The 21,625-nt window shown below is 36.2% G+C and overlaps 1 protein-coding gene across 8 annotated transcripts in view; it reads right to left on the bottom strand.

Moving 5' to 3' along the window:
* Positions 1–21,625, bottom strand: part of COL24A1 (collagen type XXIV alpha 1 chain) — a 371,899-nt gene that overhangs the window by 8,085 nt on the left and 342,189 nt on the right. For all 8 annotated transcript variants that reach the window (XM_043460779.1, XM_043460785.1, XM_043460778.1 and 5 more), the window contains 4 exons: positions 11,401–11,436; positions 11,273–11,299; positions 4,654–4,719; positions 3,834–4,002 (listed from right to left, as the gene is read on the bottom strand). In XM_043460779.1, the coding sequence (XP_043316714.1) occupies positions 3,834–4,002; positions 4,654–4,719; positions 11,273–11,299; positions 11,401–11,436 (298 nt within the window). The remainder of the gene's footprint in view (positions 1–3,833; positions 4,003–4,653; positions 4,720–11,272; positions 11,300–11,400; positions 11,437–21,625) is intronic.

The raw sequence follows: 21,625 nt of genomic DNA, 5'->3' as shown, positions 1-21,625 counted from the left end.
CTGAAATATGGAAGAAAAGGGTGAAAAAGTCCTAATATCACCTCTGTATCCCATTATTTCCCCCCGATTTCCTCAGAATGTTGGACATTTTGTAGTTTGTAGAAATTACAGCTGACTTTTTTAAAACCAGGATCTGATGCAGGCTTACAGTCTTAACTAATGAAGTGAAGTGAAGTGAAGTTGCTCAGTCGTGTCTGGCTCTTTGCGACCCCATGGACTGTAGCCTAACAGGATCCTCCGTCCATGGGATTCTCCAGGCAAGAGTACTGGAGTGGGTTGCCATTTCCTTCTCCAGGGAATCTTCCCGACCCAGAGATCAAACCCAGGTCTCCCGCATTGTAGGCAGACGCTTTACCGTCTGAGCCATTAGGAAAGTCTCTTAACTAATGAGGTAGACATATATCTTGACTCATCATCTCTCATTCAAGAAATAGTTTCCTCTACTATGTGAGCGAACATAGGCTTTATAAAAGGTTTTCCATCAAGCAAGATCTCATTCTTATATGGGATGGAGTGCTTTGAACTCAGGCATTGTTGTTCACTGGTGAATTGGTAGGGGGCTTCATTTTTTTTTTAGGGTATAAGCATTATACCATAATACATCTTTTGTAGGCCTAAATGCTTGAACTCAAAATTGGCTCTCTCCTGAGAACACTGCTTCCATGCAGGCCCTTTCTGCCACAGCCTCTACAGCATTGTGCCTGAGTCAGGAAGGGGTCTTTCTTGCTCCTTGTTGCCACTTTCAGACCATTCTCCCTGCTTTCAATCTGAGAACACTCCATGGTAAAATTGTTGTCATCACACTCTATCGCCTGTCACCTGTTCCTGTTGCCATCATCAGCTTTATTTCTTTACTTTTAGCTTTTGGCTAGCTCTTTATAACCTAATTATTGGTGATTTTACATCCATGTGGTTGGTATTTGTAATATTCTGACCTCTACTCAGTTCCTCCAACTCTTTCCCACCAATTTTTTGTACGCTTTTCCTGTTCTGTTTACATTCATCATTAACTCCCAAGGCCATGCCCTAGGCTTTTTTTAGGTTTATTACCTACAGCTAGATCTCTTCCATGATTTCCCCTCTCTTCTCATTTTGGCTCATTCTCTCTAGTGTCCTGACTGCATTAATTCTTTGATCCCATCGTTTTTACTCCCAGATTATAGCCCTTTGAAAGCCTGAATCCCTACCATCTGTGGGCTTCGGATTCCAACCTTTGATCCCCTATTGCACTACTCAGTTGCTGGATGCACCCAGGGCAAAAGCAGCTGTAAGTGTGTGCCCATCTCTGCTGTGTTCTTCAAAATCCTTACTACTTTGTCAGTATTTTATGCTTTTAACTTTTAAAAATTTAGTTAGGCAAATTGAATTACCTGCTTCATAACTGAGGATGGAAACTCTCCAGCTCCACCATTTTCTCTTAAAACCTGATAGTTTTAACTGCTACCATTCCTCTAAACTGCTCTTGCGAAAAGCATCAAAGAACTTCCCATTACTAAATCTAGTAGCCTTTTCCCAGCCTTCACCTAACTTGACATTGACCCAGTAGATCCCTGCCTCTTCAGGCAAACATTTTCTTCACTTTCATCTACTTTTTCTCCTATCTCAATGATAGCTTCTTCTTAGTTTTCTTTGCTAGTTCCTCCTCAACTCCCTGATCTCTCAACATGGAAGAGTTCTATGGCACAGTTTTTAGAACTTAAAAAAAATCTACTCTTTAGGTAGTCCTAGAGAGTTTCAGGGCATTAGATGTTATTTATATGCAAATTACTTTATACATTTTATCCATAACCAGGGCCTCTCTCCTGACCTCTCTCCAGAATAGCAAACTACCTACTTGACAAACTTCCTTGAATGTCTAAAAGACATCTCAAATACATCCAAAACTGAACTCCTCATCTTGATTCCAAACCTGCTTCTCTATCTGTATAGACAGCAATTCCACTCTTCTAGTCCTTTAGTCAAAACTCTTAGAGTCATTCTTTATCATTCTGTTTTATAATCCATATCTGAATTAAACAAAAAAACCTGCTGGCTCTACCTTAAAGCTTATCCAAAGATTTGACCATTTCTTAACCACTTTCCCACCACTAACTGTAGTCCAAACCGTCATCATCTTTTACTGGATTAAATTTTGTAGCTTTCTCAATGGCTCTTTCTACCCTGTCCTCATTAAACTCATTATATTTGCAATACATCACCAAGAGTAACATTTCAAAATTTAAGTCAAGTCTTGTCATTCCTTTGCTCTAACTCTTCCAAAGTTTTCCATCCTATTCAGAGTAAGAGCTAGAGTCTTTTGATTAGTCTATAATGTCCTATTTAATCTGGTTTCTTGACATCTTTCTGACTTAATTTCCTACCATTCTTCTCCTTATGCCCTCTTCCAGTCACCTTAACCTTCTTGCTAATAGGACATGCTAAATACAGGTTCAGGGTCTTTGCATTTGTTCCTTCTTCCTGGAAAGCTCTTTCCCTCAGATTTCCTGTGGCTTCTTCCCTTACCTCCTCCAGATATTGCTCAAATGCCACTTCCTCAGAAATTATTTATCTACCTACTCTATTTAAAACTTCACCCCCAACCCTACTTTCTATCATATCCCCCTCCCCCTTCCGTGTTGTTTTGTGTTTTTCTACTGCACTTACAATCTCCTAGTGATGAAAGTATTTTTTGGCATAAATACTTTCCTGATACCTTGCAAGCCACACAACTTAGCTATTTCTCCTATGAGGAAGGTAGATCTTGAATTAGATTTTAGTAATTGGTATGTCCTATAATATCTTTGTTCCTTTCAGTTCTATAGAATTACATTTTTATACCCTCAAATATAGGAAAGAGTCAAATTTTATTATGAAGGGCAGCCATAACTAGAAATATTATTTGTTTTTGTGATAATCTAGGGCAGGAAACAGCTATAGAAGTATTTTATTAATATAAATAAAACAAATATTTTTGCTACACTTCTAGAATGGAAGATGCTTCTGGACAAATATGTATTTAGACATGTATATCTGTATGTAAACACATGTGTATAAAAATAAAATATGAACTTACTGTCCATCCTACAGAATTAAATAACTTATTTTCAAGTCAGCATATGTATCATTGTATGTTAGGACTAGAGTTTTTACCAAAAATAACTACTCACATTGATTGTATAGCTGACTATATAGACCCCATCAAAATTAAAATTAAATGACATATTGTAGCAGACAGGGTTTCCCTATTGATCATCAGATAGTAGTGGCTCCTCCACTTGCTTTAAACCTTTTGCTTGATGGCTTTACTTTTGCAACTCTGGCTAATGGATTTTGAGGTATCAATGTGAGGATGAGAAGATTCCAAGCATGACAAGCCTCCATCTTTACAGTCAAATTCCAAAATGAGGCATTTAAATTCCATTTTATGTAAAAATTTATTTTAGGGAGTGTAGTAGAGGGGGGAACTATGATCTCTTTCTTCATGTTGCCAACTCTGGTTGTCCTGACAGATAATATTGTCTGTTAGTTCAAAAGTTAACCTTTCGTATTTTTATTTTTAACATGAATTCCAAGCACAGAGTATAAGCAAGTGACATAGATGGGGTAAGAAAGTCTGGGGATATGTCAGATTTTGTAGTAGAAGATCTTTATAAAGCAAAACCTTAAAAAAGAATACTTTGATATCAGAAACCATATTTACCTACAGAAATACGTATTTGGTTCTTGATGACCTTAAAATGCCTCTGCCAGGGTTTCATCAAAAATGATAAGATTTGGCATAAATACACTCGAAATCTCAAACACACTGAAATGATGAAATGAAATATCACAGTTTAAGGAAACCAATAACTTACCGTCTGATACTTTGTGTTCACAGTTAAGCAAATCTTTGCAGATTTGTGCTGGATTATCTCGTGTGCCAAGAGGATGCTTGATGCTGTGTAGTAAATTGCTAAGATAGTTCAAGGTTTTGAAGATCTCTGCACTGTGGTCAATTAAAGTCACTTCAGTATTCTGGTAGCTCTGCCAAGTCATCATGAAAATCATATTAGCAAAGAAGCATAGAGTAGTCATTACCAGTATGTAACCCAAATGATCAACAAAGATCAAGACAGAAGAAAAGTGTACTCCTATTGTGTTCAGTGAGTTGAGAGTAGGATGTAAAGAACAGTTTATATTTAACTATAAGCATTATTTGTGTTTTATTCATCTTGATCCTAACAAGAGCTTAAATTCACACTCAAAAGTTTACTTTTCAAGCTGACATAAAACTTAACAATTACTATCCCTACTGCATAATTAAAAAAAAAACCTATATATAATGAATAAATAGAGGTTAAGAAAAATGAATAGTGATGATAGATGCCATTTTAAGAAATGGCTAACTTCATTTAACTATTGTCTTCTGTAATACCAAATTCTTTTTTTTTTTTCCAAATTCTTATTTTGAAAATCCTTTGACGATATTTTTGTTTTAAAAGTTTTCCTTAAAAATCTTATGCATGTATTTCTGTTTATTAAAATTGTTTTCTTTGTCCTTAAAAATTGTTTCATTACTTTTAATCTCTTGTAAATACAGGCCTTGAGATAAAGTCACATTTTGGCCTCTGAAAAAATATTTCTGTTTAATTTGTAGATTGAGTGTGCCAATGTAAATAAAGGCAGATATATTACCTCCATCTGTAGGGCAGTATGTGATTCAATCAAGGCTTGAATAGCAGCATTGATATCCATTTGTTTCTGTGTAAAACAAAACCATTTGAGATTAGCAATAATATTAACACTGAGTTCTCTAAAGTAAAGGCTATAAATTCTGAAAGCACTGCTGTTAAAGCATACTAGACTTATTATCTGAAAGGGGTTTGTAACTCTTATGGTTAGACTGATCTCACAAATATTGCCTAGCTATCTGAAAGGACAATATGCTGCCTTCATCCAAATTTCAAGTCTCCTAATTAAAACAGGACCAAAGTCCAGAGTTCGCAAATGAAAAACTGTCTCTGCTGCCTGAAAACATACACAAAAGTTACTCACATAGAAGAAGGATGAAATATGATCCCCGCCATTAATAAATTGTAAAGTGAAGAATAAATAACTGTAGTAATTTTTAACAGTTACATTCTTGGAAGAAAAATAGAATAAAATATTACTGTCCTGAGGTAGTCACCACATTAGTTTAATCTGATACTTCTGTGGTCTTAAAAACAATTTCTGAAGTTGGAAAATGTGTCATTAGTCCCAAAAGAAATAATACAACATGAATACAATCTCCTCCAGCATTTACTAAAAGTTATTTTTAGAGAAAGACCCAGAATAACCATTAGTAAAAAGTCTTTTCATATTTTATTTTTTAAAAAGCTTGGAAACTAAGAAGCATAAGTTGGGAGAAAATTCTGTGAAATGGCATATGTGTGAGCAAATCAAGCATCTGATTTCTTTCAGAATGATTGTACTGCTGATATATCTTTTTACTTGCATTCCATATAATAGAAACTCTTCAACATCTCTCATAACTCATGGTTGATAATTTGGAAAACTATTTAAAATGATGGGACAATCAACAAAATATACTCATCCTTGCCTCAACATGTGGTTTTCATGTTGGAAAATATTTGACTCATTCTGCATATGTATGCTGCCAAACACATATTGAGGATAAAATGGTAAGCAAATAATACAAAACAAAACAACCTTGCCCTTGTAGAGCTAAAGTTTAGAGGTCGATAAAGGCATCAATCAAATAATCTAAAAAATAACACATTTACAAATTGGGATATGTGCTATTAAAGAAAAGTGCATGGACCTATAAGAGAAATTATAGAGTCTTATTTAATCAAATCTGGAGGATATAAGAGACTTGGAAGGAATAGATCTGCATAGGCTTCCTAGAGGTAGTGATATTTGAACTGGGATCTGAAGAATAAATATGAATTGTTAGGAGAATGGGTGGGAGAGTTTTCTAGGCAGAGGTGCCAACACAAAGGCCTGGAGATAGAGAAGCATGGCCTACTCAAGAAGAAAGGCTTTAGCATTAAAAATTCTGTGCACGTTAATTCTGACCATCATGTTTGTGAGAATTGGCAGATTTTGGACATGGGTCACAAAAAAATATTGGCACTAAATATGGGCAATTGAATTAAGTAGGAAACAACAGTCACCTTTATTTGTCATTAGAGCTTTGATCATAGAAAAACTAGGAATAAGCAGTTCTCAGGCTCTGCTGACTCAGGACTCTGTTGTACTTTTAAATATTATTAAGGGCTTTAAAGAACTTTTATTTATGTAAATTATAGCTTTTGATATTTACCATAGTATGAATTAAAATATAAAATTTAAAACTGTTAATTACCTTTAAATAAACATGTTACATGTTAATTAAATATTTTAATGAAAAATTAACTTTTGAAAACTAAAAAATTTATAAGAAGAGTGGCACTGTTTTATCCTTATGTATTCTCTTTAATGTCTGAATTAATAGGAAATAGCTAGATTCTCATATTTGCTTCTATTTTCGATCTGTTAAAATGTTATTTTAGCTGAACTATATGAAGAACTATATGAACTATATGAAGAAAATCTGGCCTTAAAGAAGATATGCAGTTGGCAAGAAAATATTTTAGTAGCCTTTTCAAATAATTGTGGATATTCTTCTTTGATATTATACCACAACTTGACAAATGGGAGTGAGTTAAGTAAGGGTTAGTTGAAATGTGAAGTCTGAAAACTTATTTATAAAATTTATACTCATATTAAAATCTATTAATCTATCAAACTTAAAAGATGGATTCTAAAAAAAATCATTTACCTACTTTGTTAAAAATCATGATTTTTAAAAAAAATTCATGATTCAATTACTTGGAAAATGGTTAATGAAATAATGCAGTCCTTCCAAATACACATTTCGTTATGTTGTATCAAAAGATTACATTCATTAACATCATCACCAATCCCATCAGAAAAACAGAACTATTGGGAAGTTGTCAAACTTGTAATAGATGCAAGCTTTCAATTGTTACTGTTGCTTGAAATTTATTATTGGTATCAAGTTGTCAGTTTTTCTCCTTAAAATGACAGGCTCACTTAATTCATTTTCAAGAAAATATCTGCCAAATACTCATGTTTAAACAACTGTCATCCTGACAAGTAAAAATGGTGTTCCATGAAAAAAGCAGCTAGTTCAGCTTGCAACTGGATTCCACAAGCACTTTTGAGTCAACCATTGTACTTCAATGCAGCAGAACTGATTTATATGCTCTTCCATTTCATCACAGAGAATATTTAAAAAATGTGTGCTGAAGATCAGAGACTTAGGAGACAAGAAAAATGGTGGAATAATGACCTCCCAGAATTCTCTCTTCTATAAAAGCAATGAGAAAACTGGAAAAAAAGAATGTCAGAATGAAGTATTTCAGGATTACAGAAATTAACAAAATGCTTGCTGTAAATCTGGGGAGCATTCACTTCAGAAAAATAGTTGATTTTCAGGAAGGGCAGTGAGCTCTGTAAAGCTTTAATTTGCCCTATTCCCATGCTTCTCTTTCCAGCTCTGTGGTAGCCTTGAAAACCAACAGCCTGCAATTGCAGTGAAAAGAAGAAGCCTGGAAACCACAGGAGGGAGCAGAATGGGGCTGAGATGCTTCAAAGCCTCCTTTCCAGTGAAATGTTGTTATTTGACCTTTCTGGTGGTTCCCTTAAAGACACCACTTGCAAGACTATCTTTATTTTACCTGACTCAGAGCTCACTCAGTGCAGAAAGTCTTTCCTAAGGAATATTTAAAAAAAAATTTAGATGGAATTGTTTAGCTTTGTGGCTGCTGGAAACATTAGAAAACAGTTGGGGCAAACAGGAAAAATCAGGGAATGAGATGTCCTTAGAAATTCTGAAATGCTCTGGTCTGACATATTCCTGGAAAAGCATAAGGCTGGGCACATTATCAGGAAAACAGAAGAAGGTCCTAAGCTCTCTTCTCTGGCTCATCTTCAGGTTCTGTGAAAATAGGAAGTTAAGACTTGGGTACAGTTGTCAATTGCCTGGCTGAGAACTGAAGGGGTGCTCCAACATGCTCATAGAGACCCTTGGCAAAAACTTGGAAACATTGGTTCTGGCATTTAAGGAAACCTCTCTTCAATCCTTAGCTGATCACTAAACTAACTGAGTAGAGACCTCAGTGTTCCAGTATGTCAAAGAATATAGACTTTATTAGGAAAAGTCACTAAATAACAAAAACAACAAATAACAATACTAAACACTAAGGTTGGGGTGAAGAATCTGACTTTCAGAGATGCCACTCTATATTATTTAAAATGTCCAGTTTTCAAGAAAAAGTGACAGACCATGCCTAGTAACATTAAAGTGTGACTCCTATACATGGGAAAAATCAATCAATGGAAATTGTCCCTGCAGAAGCCCACGTGTTGAATGTAGTAGACAAAACTTTGATTAATTATTTTAGATATATTCAAAGAACTAAAGGAAATCATGTCTACAGAACTAAAGCATGAAAAAATGTCTTACCAAATAAAAAATGTAAGGAGATAGAAATTATAGAAAAGAACCAAGTATAAATTTTGCAGTTGAAAGTTAATAGTAACTGAAATCAAAATTTACTTGAGAGGCTCAACTGTAGATTTCAGTAGACAACAAAGAATCAGTGAGCTTGAAAACAGTTTATTGAGATTATCCAGTCAGGAGTAAAAAGAAAAATTAACACAGAAAAGGAAAAGACTCATAGACCTACAGACACCATAAAATATACCAATGTATGCATGATGGGAGTCTCAGAAAAAAGGGGGCAGAAAGAATATTTCAAGAAATAATTGCTGAAAATGCCCCAGATTTGATGAAAAATATTAATCTCTGCATCCAAGAAGCTCAGTGAATTCCCCTAAACACGTCATAATCAAACTGTTGAAAGCTAAAAATAGAGAATCTTGAATGCAGAGAGAAGAGACTCATCATATCCAAGGGATGGGATTTTTCATTAAAAACCATAAAGGTGAGAAGGCAGTAGGATGACATATTTGGAGTGCTGAAAGAAAAAGACTGTCAACCAAGATTTCTATATCCAGTAAAACTATCCTTCAAGATGAAGGAAAAATTAAGACATGCCCATATAAATAAGTGCCGAGGAATTTATCACTAGAAAACCTTTCCTAGAAAAACAATAAAGAGAGTCCTTTGGACAGAAATAAAGGATACAAGACAGAAGTTTGAATCCACATGAAGAAATAAATATCACTGGTAAAGATAACTATACTAGTAACTATAAAATAGAGTATATATCCCAAACAATTTTGAAGAGGGACAACAAAGTTGGGGGTTTCATAGTTCAATTTCAGGTGCACTGGGAGGACCCAGGGGAATTGGGCGGGGGGGGGAGGTGGAAGGGGGGATTGGGATGGGGAATGCATGTAACTCCATGGCTGATTCATGTCAATGTATGACAAAACCCACTGCAATGTTGCGAAGTAATTAGCCTCCAACTAATAAAAATAATTGAAAAAAAAAATGTAAAAAAAAAAAAAAACTTACTACAAAGTTAACAATAATCAAAACAGTGTGGTACTGGCATACAGATAGACACATAGACCAGTGGAATAGAGTGCAGGAATAAACCCTTACACATATGGTTAAATAGTTTTTGAGAAAGGTGTCAAGGCCATTCCCTATAAAGAACAGTCTGTCAACAAATAGTGCTGGGAAATTTTCATATCCTCATGAAACCCAATGAAGTTAGACTCTTACTTATAAACAAAAATTAACTCAAAATGGGTCAGATAATTAAAGGTAAGAGCTAAAACTCTTAGAAGAAAATATATGGGAAATGCTTCATGATATTGGATTTGGCATGATTTCTTGGAGATAAAACCAAAGCTAAGGTAACTACACAGTATTTAGCACACATATTTTTTCATTTAATACTCTTACTAATTCCTCAAAGTTACATATTCTTATCCACATTTTTCTCAGAGCAAAAATCTCTCGCAAGTCCTAATTCATTTTGGCTGTATAGGAACACATGGATTTTCCAAGTGAGAGAGGAAAATGGTGACCCCCAAATCTGGCACTTTAATGTAAACATTTTCACTAAACACCTTTAATTTACCAATGATGTATGATCTTTCTACAATTTGTTCTTTATTAGGAAGGCCCCTATGATATATCAAAGTCATTATAAAGTGAGAAGGCAACTGATCAGAGCTTTTCTAACCCATGCATTGTGACGATCGAGGAAGAAAGGAAGAATAGAGAAGTGGAAGTAAAGATTTTTTAAAAAAAGACATTTGCACTGATGTTCATCCCAAGTAAGTAAGGTTTCAATCCCCATCAGACAGAAAGGGGGAATAATTTTTTTAAAAGAATCTTAGAGAAATAGATCTCTTGTTTCCAAGGAGACAATCTTCCTGTGGCACTTTGCTTGAAAGTTTTTCCTTGTCCTGATGAAGAGCTGAGGGGAACGAAGAGTTCCTGACCTGCTGGGAGTGAACTGCAGTGATCCACCAGCCATAAATTTCAAAGATCCAAAGCAGAGAAGCATGTAAGCAAGACTTGGAAGGCATGGGACTGGCCATTTGTCTGAACTGTGTAGCCATTAGTGAATCTTGGTTAGGCAGGAAATCAGAAAAAAGACTGCTGCATTTGACCAGAATTCTGTAGGAATGGGGCATGGGTGAGGTTGAAGATAGGAGACCTCTTGAAATAAGTGGGAAAACAAAGATATTACCAAGTAAGACAGTGCATACAAGACATAACAGAAATAAATCTGAAACATTGAGGCCAGGAGATGATAGCTGATAATGAATCAACAGAAGTATTGCCTCAAAGATAGGAGTAGCAAGTTTGGGGTTATAAAAAATCACGAGCAAATACTGATACATGAGAAGTCCGAGGGCTTCCACAGCCACCAGCAGCTGAGAAGCGTTCATGTAAAGCTTAAAAATGTGGAGAACTCTGGTTGGCAACAAAAGAACATTTGAAGAAGGAGAGCGAGGATTCTGAAACTGGAGGAAACGGAGGGAGTTCTTATTTGGTGAGTATAAATTGTGTCAGACATTGTGCTGAGCACTTTACTTATTTAAAACTCAAATCCATCCAAAAAAGTAAGATATACCATCCTATGTTATAGACAAAAAGTCTGAAGCCCAGATTTAAAGTTCTATTAGAGTTGCAAAGACTCTATATCAGATTAACAAAAAGAACAGAGGTAGGCAAAAGGGATACCTTTAACAGAGAGTTAATAGAAGAAGCTTAAAAAAATTATACTAAGGTAAAACGAACAAAATCAAGACTTACTCTTGGGCCTGGTGCTCCAGGTGGACCCTATAATACAAAAAAAAAAAATTAAGTACTTAGTAGATATCTCAAACCAAACAGGCATATAAGCATCAATGGTAAACAGATATACATGTAAATAAACTCACTGGAGGCCCTGGTTGACCTCTTGGTCCTTGGGGACCCTAGGAGAAATGGAGACAAAACACAATATGTATACATTATAATTTTGGTTTGGTATAAACAAAACTACTAAGATTCAACTGCTATCATTGCCTTTTTGTACGAGGCAAGTGATAAGATTCAAAGTTATTTTAGTATTTTGAGGTTGTATGTTCTTGAATTCAGCTATCACCCACATTCATGAACAAGCTGCATATATACTCTCATGTTTTGTTGATACTACTAGAAACCAAACTTATTAATATTAAACTGAGAAATGTAAAATTTAAAAATGTTAATCACAACTATGTTTTCCCTGTTATTTCTATCTACCATTCACCTAATGGTTAAAAAAAAGGAACTTCAATGTTCTTGTGAAAAAGTGAAAGTGTTAGTCGTTCATTCATGTCTGACTCTTTGCGACCCCATGGACTATAGCCCACCAGGCTCATCTGTCAATGGAATTCTCCAGACAAGAATACTGGAGTGGTTAGTCATTCCCTTCTCCAGGGGATCTTCCCAACCCAGGAATTGAACCTGGGTCTCCTGCATTGCAGGCAGATTCTTTACTGTCTGAGCCACCAGGAAGTCCAGTATCCTTAGACATCTCCTTTTCCTTCAACATCTAACTATAACCCACTACTCTTGATCTGACCCCCAAATCTTTCCCAAAGACTACTACTCCATCCTTACAGTAAATGTCCTGGTTTAGTGCTGATCACACTATGGACTATGTTTGTGTCTCCTCCTACATTCATATACTGAAGCCCTAGTCTCCAATGTGATGATATTTAAAGGTAGGGGTCTTTTGGAGCTAATTAAATCATGTGGAGCCTCTGAATTGCAGTGCCCTTATAAAGAGAGAAAATGGAGAGATGATCTTTCTCTACATGTGAGGCTGTAGTAAGAAGGCAGCTATCTGCAAACCAGGTGGAGAACCTTCACTGGACATTGAATCTGTTAGCACCGTGATCTTGGATCTCCCAGTCTCCAGAACAATGAAAAATAACGTTTGCTATTTAAGCCATCTAGCCCATGGCAATTAGTTATAGAAGCCCTAGCTAAGATCATGTGACTAATTTGACTTCCTGACTTTTTCCTTTCTACTATGCTAACTACATTCTACTTATAAAATAGAAATCTAAATATATCATTCACTAAGCAGTAAAAAGCCATTGGATGATTGTTTAATTAATCCAATGGCTTTTTACTGCTTAGTGAATAAAGTATAAATTTCTTATCAGTTAAACACAAAAGTACATGTTCTTAGTCAATGTGCACCCCTGCCTTTTCAAGAACTTATTTTTTCTGGAACTTATTTCCACTTACTCTCCTCAACACATCCTTCACTCCATCTATAACCAGCTTCTTGTGGATCTCTGAATAATCCAAGTTCTATCACACATGCATTCTTTTGCATATACTATTTCCTTGATCAGGAATGCTCCTCCTTCCCTTTTCTATTTAATCCCCATTCCTCTTCCAATACTTGCTTAAAACTCTCTACCCACCTTGACACCTTCCTCCTGTTCAACTAACCACTTAGGCATTCCTGTGGACCTTTAAAAGTGTCTTCAGTTCAGTTCAAACCAAGGGACTACCACAGTTCAAAAGTATCAATTCTTCTATGCTCAGCTTTCGGTGATGCCATCCAGCCATCTCATCCTCTGTCCCCTTCTCCTCCTGCCCCCAATCCCTCCCAGAATCAGGGTCTTTTCCAATGAGTCAACTCTTTGCATGAGGTGGCCAAAATATTGGAGTTTCAGCTTCAGCATCAGTCCTTCCAATGAACACACAGGACTGATCTCCTTTAGGATGGACTGGTTGGATCTTGCAATCCATGGGACTCTCAAGAGTCTTCTCTAACACCATAGTTCAAAAGCATCAATTTTCTGGCGCTCAGCTTTCTTTACAGTCCAACTCTCACATCCATACATGACCACTGGAAAAACCATGGCCTTGACTAGACGGACCTTTGTTGGCAAAGTAATGTCTCTGCTTTTAAATATGCTATCTAGGTTGGTCATAACTTTCCTTCCAAGGAGTAAGCGTCTTTTAATTTCATGGCTGCAGTCACCATCTGCAGTGATTTTGGAGCCCAGAAAAATAAAGTCTGACACTGCTTCCATTATTTCCCCATCTATTTCCCATGAAGTGATGGGACCAGATGCCATGATCTTAGTTTTCTGAATGTTGAGCTTTAAGCCAACTTTTCCACTCTCCTCTTTCACTTTCATCAAGAGGTGACCACCCTTTAATTTTCTAGAACAGGAACACTGCCTGATACACAGCAGGTATTCAAAGATAGTTAACAAATGAATGATGTTAAAATTAACTAGTATTAGTTTAGAAATTAAAAATAGTTAAACATTTAACTATTCTATTTTCTAAACTAATATAGTTTGGTATATAGTAAAATATGAAAAGTTATGCTGACATTTTTCAAAATGAACAATAGTAATCACTGTAAAGAACGCTCAAAATTTAACTTACTTGATGGTCAACTGAATGTTAAAACTACATTGATTCAAATTCAGGTTATGGTTAAAAGATGACAAAGCAAAATTTATCCTCAACTGAGTTTTGGATAATCTTGATACTATGCTTGATTAAGTATCTTTTATGCCAAAACTGTCAATTCTAAATATACTGTGACAAGAAGAACAAAGAACACGTAGTAACTTAAAAAGGATAGAGGACTCCAACACCATGTCTGTTGGACATTTCTTAGTTTGCATGGTTTATGATTACAATTTAAAGCATAAAATGCATAAAACTTTTACCCCAGAAGCTGCATGATAAGTTAGAGAAGTTTTATGTTGCACATAGCCTTTTAAATATACAGAGGCTCAGAGTGAAGCTGGCTGTGTAAGTTTCTCCATTTTGGATCAACATTGTAAAAATAAACTTTTTACCCTACTTAGCATATTTCTGACATTTGGAAAATTGCACTGAAGGTTTAGTACAAAATATCTATCTTATCTTTGAAAAAGCTTTTTGTCATAGAAAGAAGAAAATATTTTTACTGAGCTTGTTATCTAGAACAAGTCAGATCACCACAAATATGACAAAATGGAATAAATTCAAACTAAACAAGACAGGGCAGGACAACCCCAATGAAATAAGTGCACAGAATAAGGCCAAGTAAAACAAATTATTATTCCAACAATAAAATATTTATTAGTTTATTTCATTCTTTTACCTAACCCACTACTGAGGAAAAGTGACTCACTTTCTCTAGATATTATGTAAATAAGTATGTAAAGAAGGTTATCATACAGTTTATAATAAAACTACAATTGTCTATGTTAATTTCCTATAAGAGAAATCAAATAATGTGAATAATTATGGACGTTATTTGGCTCTAGTGAAAGCACTACCTTTGAAAATAAATTCCCTCTCCATTTAATCCCATATGATCCTTCAAAAGTAACATTCTTTTTCATTAAACTTGAAAAATACTGGTAGGTGTATGTCCTTAAACCTCAGCATGTTAGATTTTGCCTTTATGAAAATGCAGTCTTGATTTTGTTTCAGGATCATCTTTCCTTTCGGCCGGCCTAGGTAGGGAGAGCTCCCCTTTCCTGATTTAAATACAGAAACCCGACTCACAGGGTGTTTAGCAGCATCAGTGGTCCCCATACAACAGACACCACTTGCAACTCTCTCTTTTCTGCAGTTGTAACAAAAATGTCTCCACACATTGCCAAATGTCTCATGGGTAGGGGTGCAATATGGTTCCTGGTTGAGAACCACTGGTTTAGTGGGTTTAATTAGGAGTTTAGAAATATTAAATAAGACTATTAGACAGTTAGAGAAGGAAATGGCAACCCACTCCAGTATTCTTGCCTGGGAAATCCTATGGACAGAGGCACCTAGGGGGCTACTGTCTGTGGAGTTGCAAAAGAGTTGGACAGGACTTAGTGACTAAACAACAACAATTATTAGACAGCAGTGTAGTTAAGATGGAATGAGTGAATTATAATACATAGCAAAATAACTGCATATCAGGAGTCCATTCATATGGAATCTGTATGTGGGTGGCCAGGCTACTCTTAATGTAGGTGGGAGGTGTATACATACCATTTTCCTTACACAAGCTGTCCCTGACCCTTATTTTCTGAGAGGTACTATGATTAATAGAAAAGCACGCGATTTGGGAGAACTGAGCTCTGGTCTTATCTACGTACCTAATTAACAGTATGCTCTTGAAGGAGTTGTTGTACATTTGGATCTAGAATATCTCAACTGTAACATAATAGGTTTGGTAAAGATAATCTCCAAGATTCACTTTAGAATGGTGATTTTTCAAGCTTTTTATCAATTTTATTCTTAATGTTTTCCATCAGGAGAAAGAAGGTCATATATGTATACAAATTGAGAACTTTAATTTTGACATCTGTGTGAATGTAAGGAGAGTGTTTACTTGAGTTAAAAGAGTTTGATAATTTTTCATTTGAATAAATTATACATTCTATGAATTTTAAAAAGAATCACATATTGTATATGCTTCAAATATAAGGCAGGTTTGGCCTTGGACTACAAAATGAAGCAGGGCAAAGGCTAACAGTTTTGCCAAGAGAACGCACTGGTCATGGCAAACATCTTCCAACACAAGATACGACTATACACACGGACATCAAAAGATGGCCAAGACAGAAATCAGACTGATTATTTTTTTTGGCAGCCAAAGATGGAGAAGCTCAATATAGTTAACCAAAACAAGACCAGGAGCTGACTGTGGCTCAGATCATGAACTCCTTATTGCCAAATTAAGACTTAAATTTAAAAAAGTAGGGAAAACCACTAGACCATTCAGGTATGACCTAAATCAAATCCCTTATGATTATACAGTGGAAGTCACAGATTCAAGGGATTAGATCTGATAGAGTGCCTGAAGAAGTATGGACAGAGGCTCATAACACTGTACAGTAGGCAGTGATTGCAACCATCCCCAAGAGAAGTAATGCAAAAAGGGAAAATGGTTATCTGAGGAGGCCTTACAAATAGCTGAGAAAAGAAGAGAAGCAAAAGGCAAAGAAGAAAATGAAAGGTATAGTGATCTGAATGCAGAGTTGCAAAGAACAGGAGAGATAAGAAAGCCTTCCTAAATGATCAATGCAAAGAAATAGAGGAAAACAATAGAACATGAAAGACTAGAGATCTCTTCAAGAAAATTAGAGATACCAAGGGAACATTTCATGCAAAGATGGGCACAATAAAGGACAGAAATAATATGGACCTAACACAAGCAGAAGATATTAAGAAGTGGCAAGAATACACAGAAGAACTATACAAAAGAGATCCTAATGACCCAGATAACTATGATGGTGTGATCACACACCTAGAGCCAGGCATCCTGGAATGCGAAGTCAAGTGGGCCTTAGGAAGCATCATTGCAGAAAAAAGCTAGTGAAGGTGATGGAATTCCAGCTGAGCTATTTCAAATCCTAAAATATGATTCTGTGAAAGTTCTGTACTCAATATGCCAGCAAATTTGGAAAACTCAGCAGTGGCCACAGGACTGGAAAAAGTCAGTTTTCATTCCAATCCCAAAGAAAGGCAACACCAAAGAATGCTCAAACTACTGTACAGTTGTACTCATCTCACACACTAGCAAAGTAATGCTCAAAATCCTCCAAGTTAGGCTTCAACAGTATGTGAACCCTAAACTGAGAACTTGCAGATGTTCAAGCTGGATATAGAAAAGTCAGAGGAACCAGAGATCAAATTGCCAATATCTGTTGGATCACAGAAAAAGCAAGACAGTTCCAGAAAAACATCTCATGTCTGCTTCATTGACTATGCTAAAGTCTTTGACTGTGTGGATCACAACAAACTGGAAGAGATGAGAATACCAGACTACTTTATCTGCCTCCTGAGAAGCCTGTATGCAGGTCAAGAAGCAACAGTTAAAACTGGACATGGAACAATGGACTGGTTCAAAATTGGGAAAGGAATATGTCAAGGCTGTATATTGTCACCCTTCTTATTTAACTTTATATGCAGAGTACATCATGTGAAATGCTGGGCTGGATGAAACACAAGCTGGAATCAAGACTGCCGTGAGAAATAGCAATACATAGATATGCAGATGACTCCACTCTTACAGCAGAAAGCGAAGAGAAATTAAAGAGCCTCTTGATGAAGGTAAAAGAGGAGAGTGGAAAAGCTTGCTTAAAACTCAACATTCAAAAATGAAGATCATGGCATCTGGTCCCATCACTTCATGGCAAATAGATGGGGAAACAATGGAAATAATGACAGACTTTATTTTTTGGGCTCCAAAATCACTACAGATGGTGACTGCAGCCATGAAATGAAAAGATGCTTGCTCCTTGGAAGAAAAGGTATGAAAAACCTAGACAACATATTAAAAAACAGACATTACTTTGCAAACAAAGGTCTGTACACTCAAAGCTATGATTTTTCCAGTAGTCACGTATGGATGTGAGATTGGACCATATAAAGAAGGCTGAGTGCTGAAGAACTGATGCTTTTGAACTGTGGTGTTGGAGAAGATTCTTGAGAGTTCCATGGACTACAAGGAGGTCAAACCAGCCAATCCTGAAGGAAATCAATCCTGAATATTCATTGGAAGGACTGATGCTGAACTGAAGCTTCAATACTTTGGCCACTTAATGTGAAGAGCTGACTTATTAGAAAAGACCCTGAGACTGGGAAAGATTGAAGGCAGGAGGAGAAGGGGACCATAGATGAAGAGATGGTTGGATGGCATCACTGACTCAATGGATACGAGTTTGAGCAAGCCCTGGGAGTTGGTGATGGACAGGGAAGCCTGGCATGCTGCAGTTCACGGGGTCACAAAGAGTTGGACACCACTGTGCAACTGAGGATCAACAATGCTCAAATTCTTAATTTTTTAATGTTTAGGACATATTTCCCCATAACTTAGTTTTTTCCTTATAATGCTTAAAACATCCTCTTGTTTTTCAAACTGGGGGAAAGATAATTCTGCTAATCGAGAATTGTGAAACATTTAGACATAATATTTGAAAAAGTGTTAATCAAACTCTCCAAGATTTTGCTAATTTTCATTAAACAATACAATATGAAAATGAAGCAGCTAATCTAAAAATTCATGCTGGATTCTGTTCATTTTTTTCTACTTCTGTGGCTTTTTTTTTTTTTTTTTTTTTTTATTAGTTGGAGGCTAATTACTTCACAACATTTCAGTGGGTTTTGTCATACATTGATATGAATCAGCCATAGATTTACACGTATTCCCCATCCCGATCCCCCCTCCCACCTCCCTCTCCACCCGATCCCTCTGGGTCTTCCCAGTGCACCAGGCCCGAGCACTTGTCTCATGCATCCCACCTGGGCTGGTGATCTGTTTCACCATAGATAATATACATGCTGTTCTTTCGAAACATCCCACCCTCACCTTCTCCCACAGTTCAAAAGTCTGTTCTGTACTTCTGTGTCTCTTTTTCTGTTTTGCATATAGGGTTATCCGTTACCATCTTTCTAAATTCCATATATATGTGTTAGTATGCTGTAATGTTCTTTATCTTTCTGGCTTATTTCACTCTGTATAATGGGCTCCAGTTTCATCCATCTCATTAGAACTGATTCAAATGAATTCTTTTTAATGGCTGAGTAATATTCCATGGTGTATATGTACCACAGCTTCCTTATCCATTCGTTCTGCTGATGGGCATCTAGGTTGCTTCCATGTCCTGGCTATTATAAACAGTGCTGCGATGAACATTGGGGTGCACGTGTCTCTTTCAGATCTGGTTTCCTCAGTGTGTATGCCCAGAAGTGGGATTGCTGGGTCATATGGCAGTTCTATTTCCAGTTTTTTAAGAAATCTCCACACTGTTTTCCATAGTTGGCTGTACTAGTTTGCATTCCCACCAACAGTGTAAGAGGGTTCCCTTTTCTCCACACCCTCTCCAGCATTTATTGCTTGTAGACTTTTGGATAGCAGCCATCCTGACTGGCGTGTAATGGTACCTCATTGTGGTTTTGATTTGCATTTCTCTGATAATGAGTGATGTTGAGCATCTTTTCATGTGTTTGTTAGCCATCTGTATGTCTTCTTTGGAGAAATGTCTGTTTAGTTCTTTGGCCCATTTTTTGATTGGGTCATTTATTTTTCTGGAATTGAGCTGCAGGAGTTGCTTGTATATTTTTGAGATTAATCCTTTGTCTGTTTCTTCATTTGCTATTATTTTCTCCCAATTCTGACGGCTGTCTTTTCACCTTACTTATAGTTTCCTTTGTAGTGCAAAAGCTTTTAAGTTTCATTAGGTCCCATTTGTTTAGTTTTGCTTTTATTTCCAATATTCTGGGAGGTGGGTCATAGAGGATCTTGCTGTGATTTATGTCGGAGAGTGTTTTGCCTATGTTCTCCTCTAGGAGTTTTATAGTTTCTGGTCTTACATTTAGATCTTTAATCCATTTTGAGTTTATTTTTGTGTATGGTGTTAGAAAGTGTTCTAGTTTCATTCTTTTACAAGTGGTTGACCAGTTTTCCCAGCACCACTTGTTAAAGAGGTTGTCTTTTTTTCCATTGTATATCCTTGCCTCCTTTGTCAAAGATAAGGTGTCCATAGGTTCGTGGATTTATCTCTGGGCTTTCTATTCTGTTCCATTGATCTATATTTCTGTCTTTGTGCCAGTACCATACTGTCTTGATGACTGTGGCTTTGTAGCAGAGTCTGAAGTCAGGCAGGTTGATTCCTCCAGTTCCATTCTTCTTTCTCAAGATTACTTTGGCTATTTGAGTTTTTAAGTCAAATGTTTCAGATTGTGATATTTCATCAAAATTGTTTTTGGATGACTGACACTAGTATATTACTTCTAGTATGAGTTAAACTTTTAAAATAATTTATCCCAATATTTCCAGCAATCCTCTTTGCATTACTTACTTATCAAATATTACTCAATCATGTTCTAAATGTGTTTGAGGCTCTCATGAAAATCAAGAGATTTTTATAAGCTTTCAGGATTAAGTTGCTATTAACATGATAGTTCTGAAGAAGAGGGAGACATGGGAGTTGTAGTGTTACCCACTAGGGAGTTTTCTCAGGATGTCATCAAACTCTGACTCAGTTGAGCATGTATTTATGAATCCAGGGACTTATTTTTAAAACAGTCCACAGGGAAACAGACATGGGACAAATATAGAATAGAAAAGTAAGTCTTTCATGTAAAGGAAATTAGAAATAGTTCTCTTAGTGGTGTAGGACTTATTTGGGGTCATTACTATAGTTAACAATGTTAAACTGTGGAAGATATAAAGCTTCCTAACCAGGAAATCCAAATTCACACTAATAGGTATACTTTTCATATGTTGTGTAATGAGCTCCGCACCTCTTTTTTTAAGGCACTGAATCATGATTTGGTCTTGGTACAAGACTTGGTAAGAACAGCATAGCTTTATAAATTCTTATACCAGCTTAACTAAAAATAAGATTTATAAAGCCAATAGGCTGTTGTGATTCTGATCTTTGTACAAAGAATGTCATATTTGTCCCAATAAAATAGGTCTTGGTTAATGAAATTCATTCCCCAAATGCTCCATGTACTAGTATTATTTGAGGCTGAACCCCTTGATGGTATTACATTCTGAAACACAGTGGCTCATTAGGAATCTTTAGAAAGTCAATTATTTAAACCATTCTCTTTAAGAAAACAAATCTATAGCATATACTGAAAAAGTCCTAATGACAGTATAAGAAATGTAACTAAGTTTTTCCATAGGATGAAAGCAGAAAAGGGTTTAACTAAAGGTTTTATGTATTAATTTAATTGCAGATGGTCTCTAGGAATTAAAAGATTACTTCTATAAAGCTCCTTAAATCATAATGGAATCAAAGGAAAAGAGGTGATGAAAAGATATTTAATACTAGTTTATTCAACAATGAAAACAGAATAATAATTCTAATGTGCCAATTAACCCTATTTTTCAGTAGCTAATTTTACTACCTACACTGTGTCCCCCACTTTGGAACTGAGTTTATACTGTTTCTGAAGAGAACTATGGCAACCACAGGCTTCCTATGTGGTGCTAGTGGTAAAGAATCTGCCTGCCAATGCAGGAGATGTGGTTCAATTCCTGGGTTGGGAAGATCCCCTGGAGAAGGCAATGGCAACCCACTCCAGTATTCTTGCCTGGAGAATCCCATGGACAGAGGAGCCTGCCAGGCTACGGTCCATCGGATTGAAAAGAGTTGGACA

The sequence above is a fragment of the Cervus canadensis genome, chromosome 2, assembly GCF_019320065.1.
Source record: "Cervus canadensis isolate Bull #8, Minnesota chromosome 2, ASM1932006v1, whole genome shotgun sequence".
NCBI classification, from domain to species: domain Eukaryota; kingdom Metazoa; phylum Chordata; class Mammalia; order Artiodactyla; family Cervidae; genus Cervus; species Cervus canadensis.
Note: the sequence above shows the minus strand (reverse complement) of the source record. Positions and strands in the feature narration are given on the sequence as shown.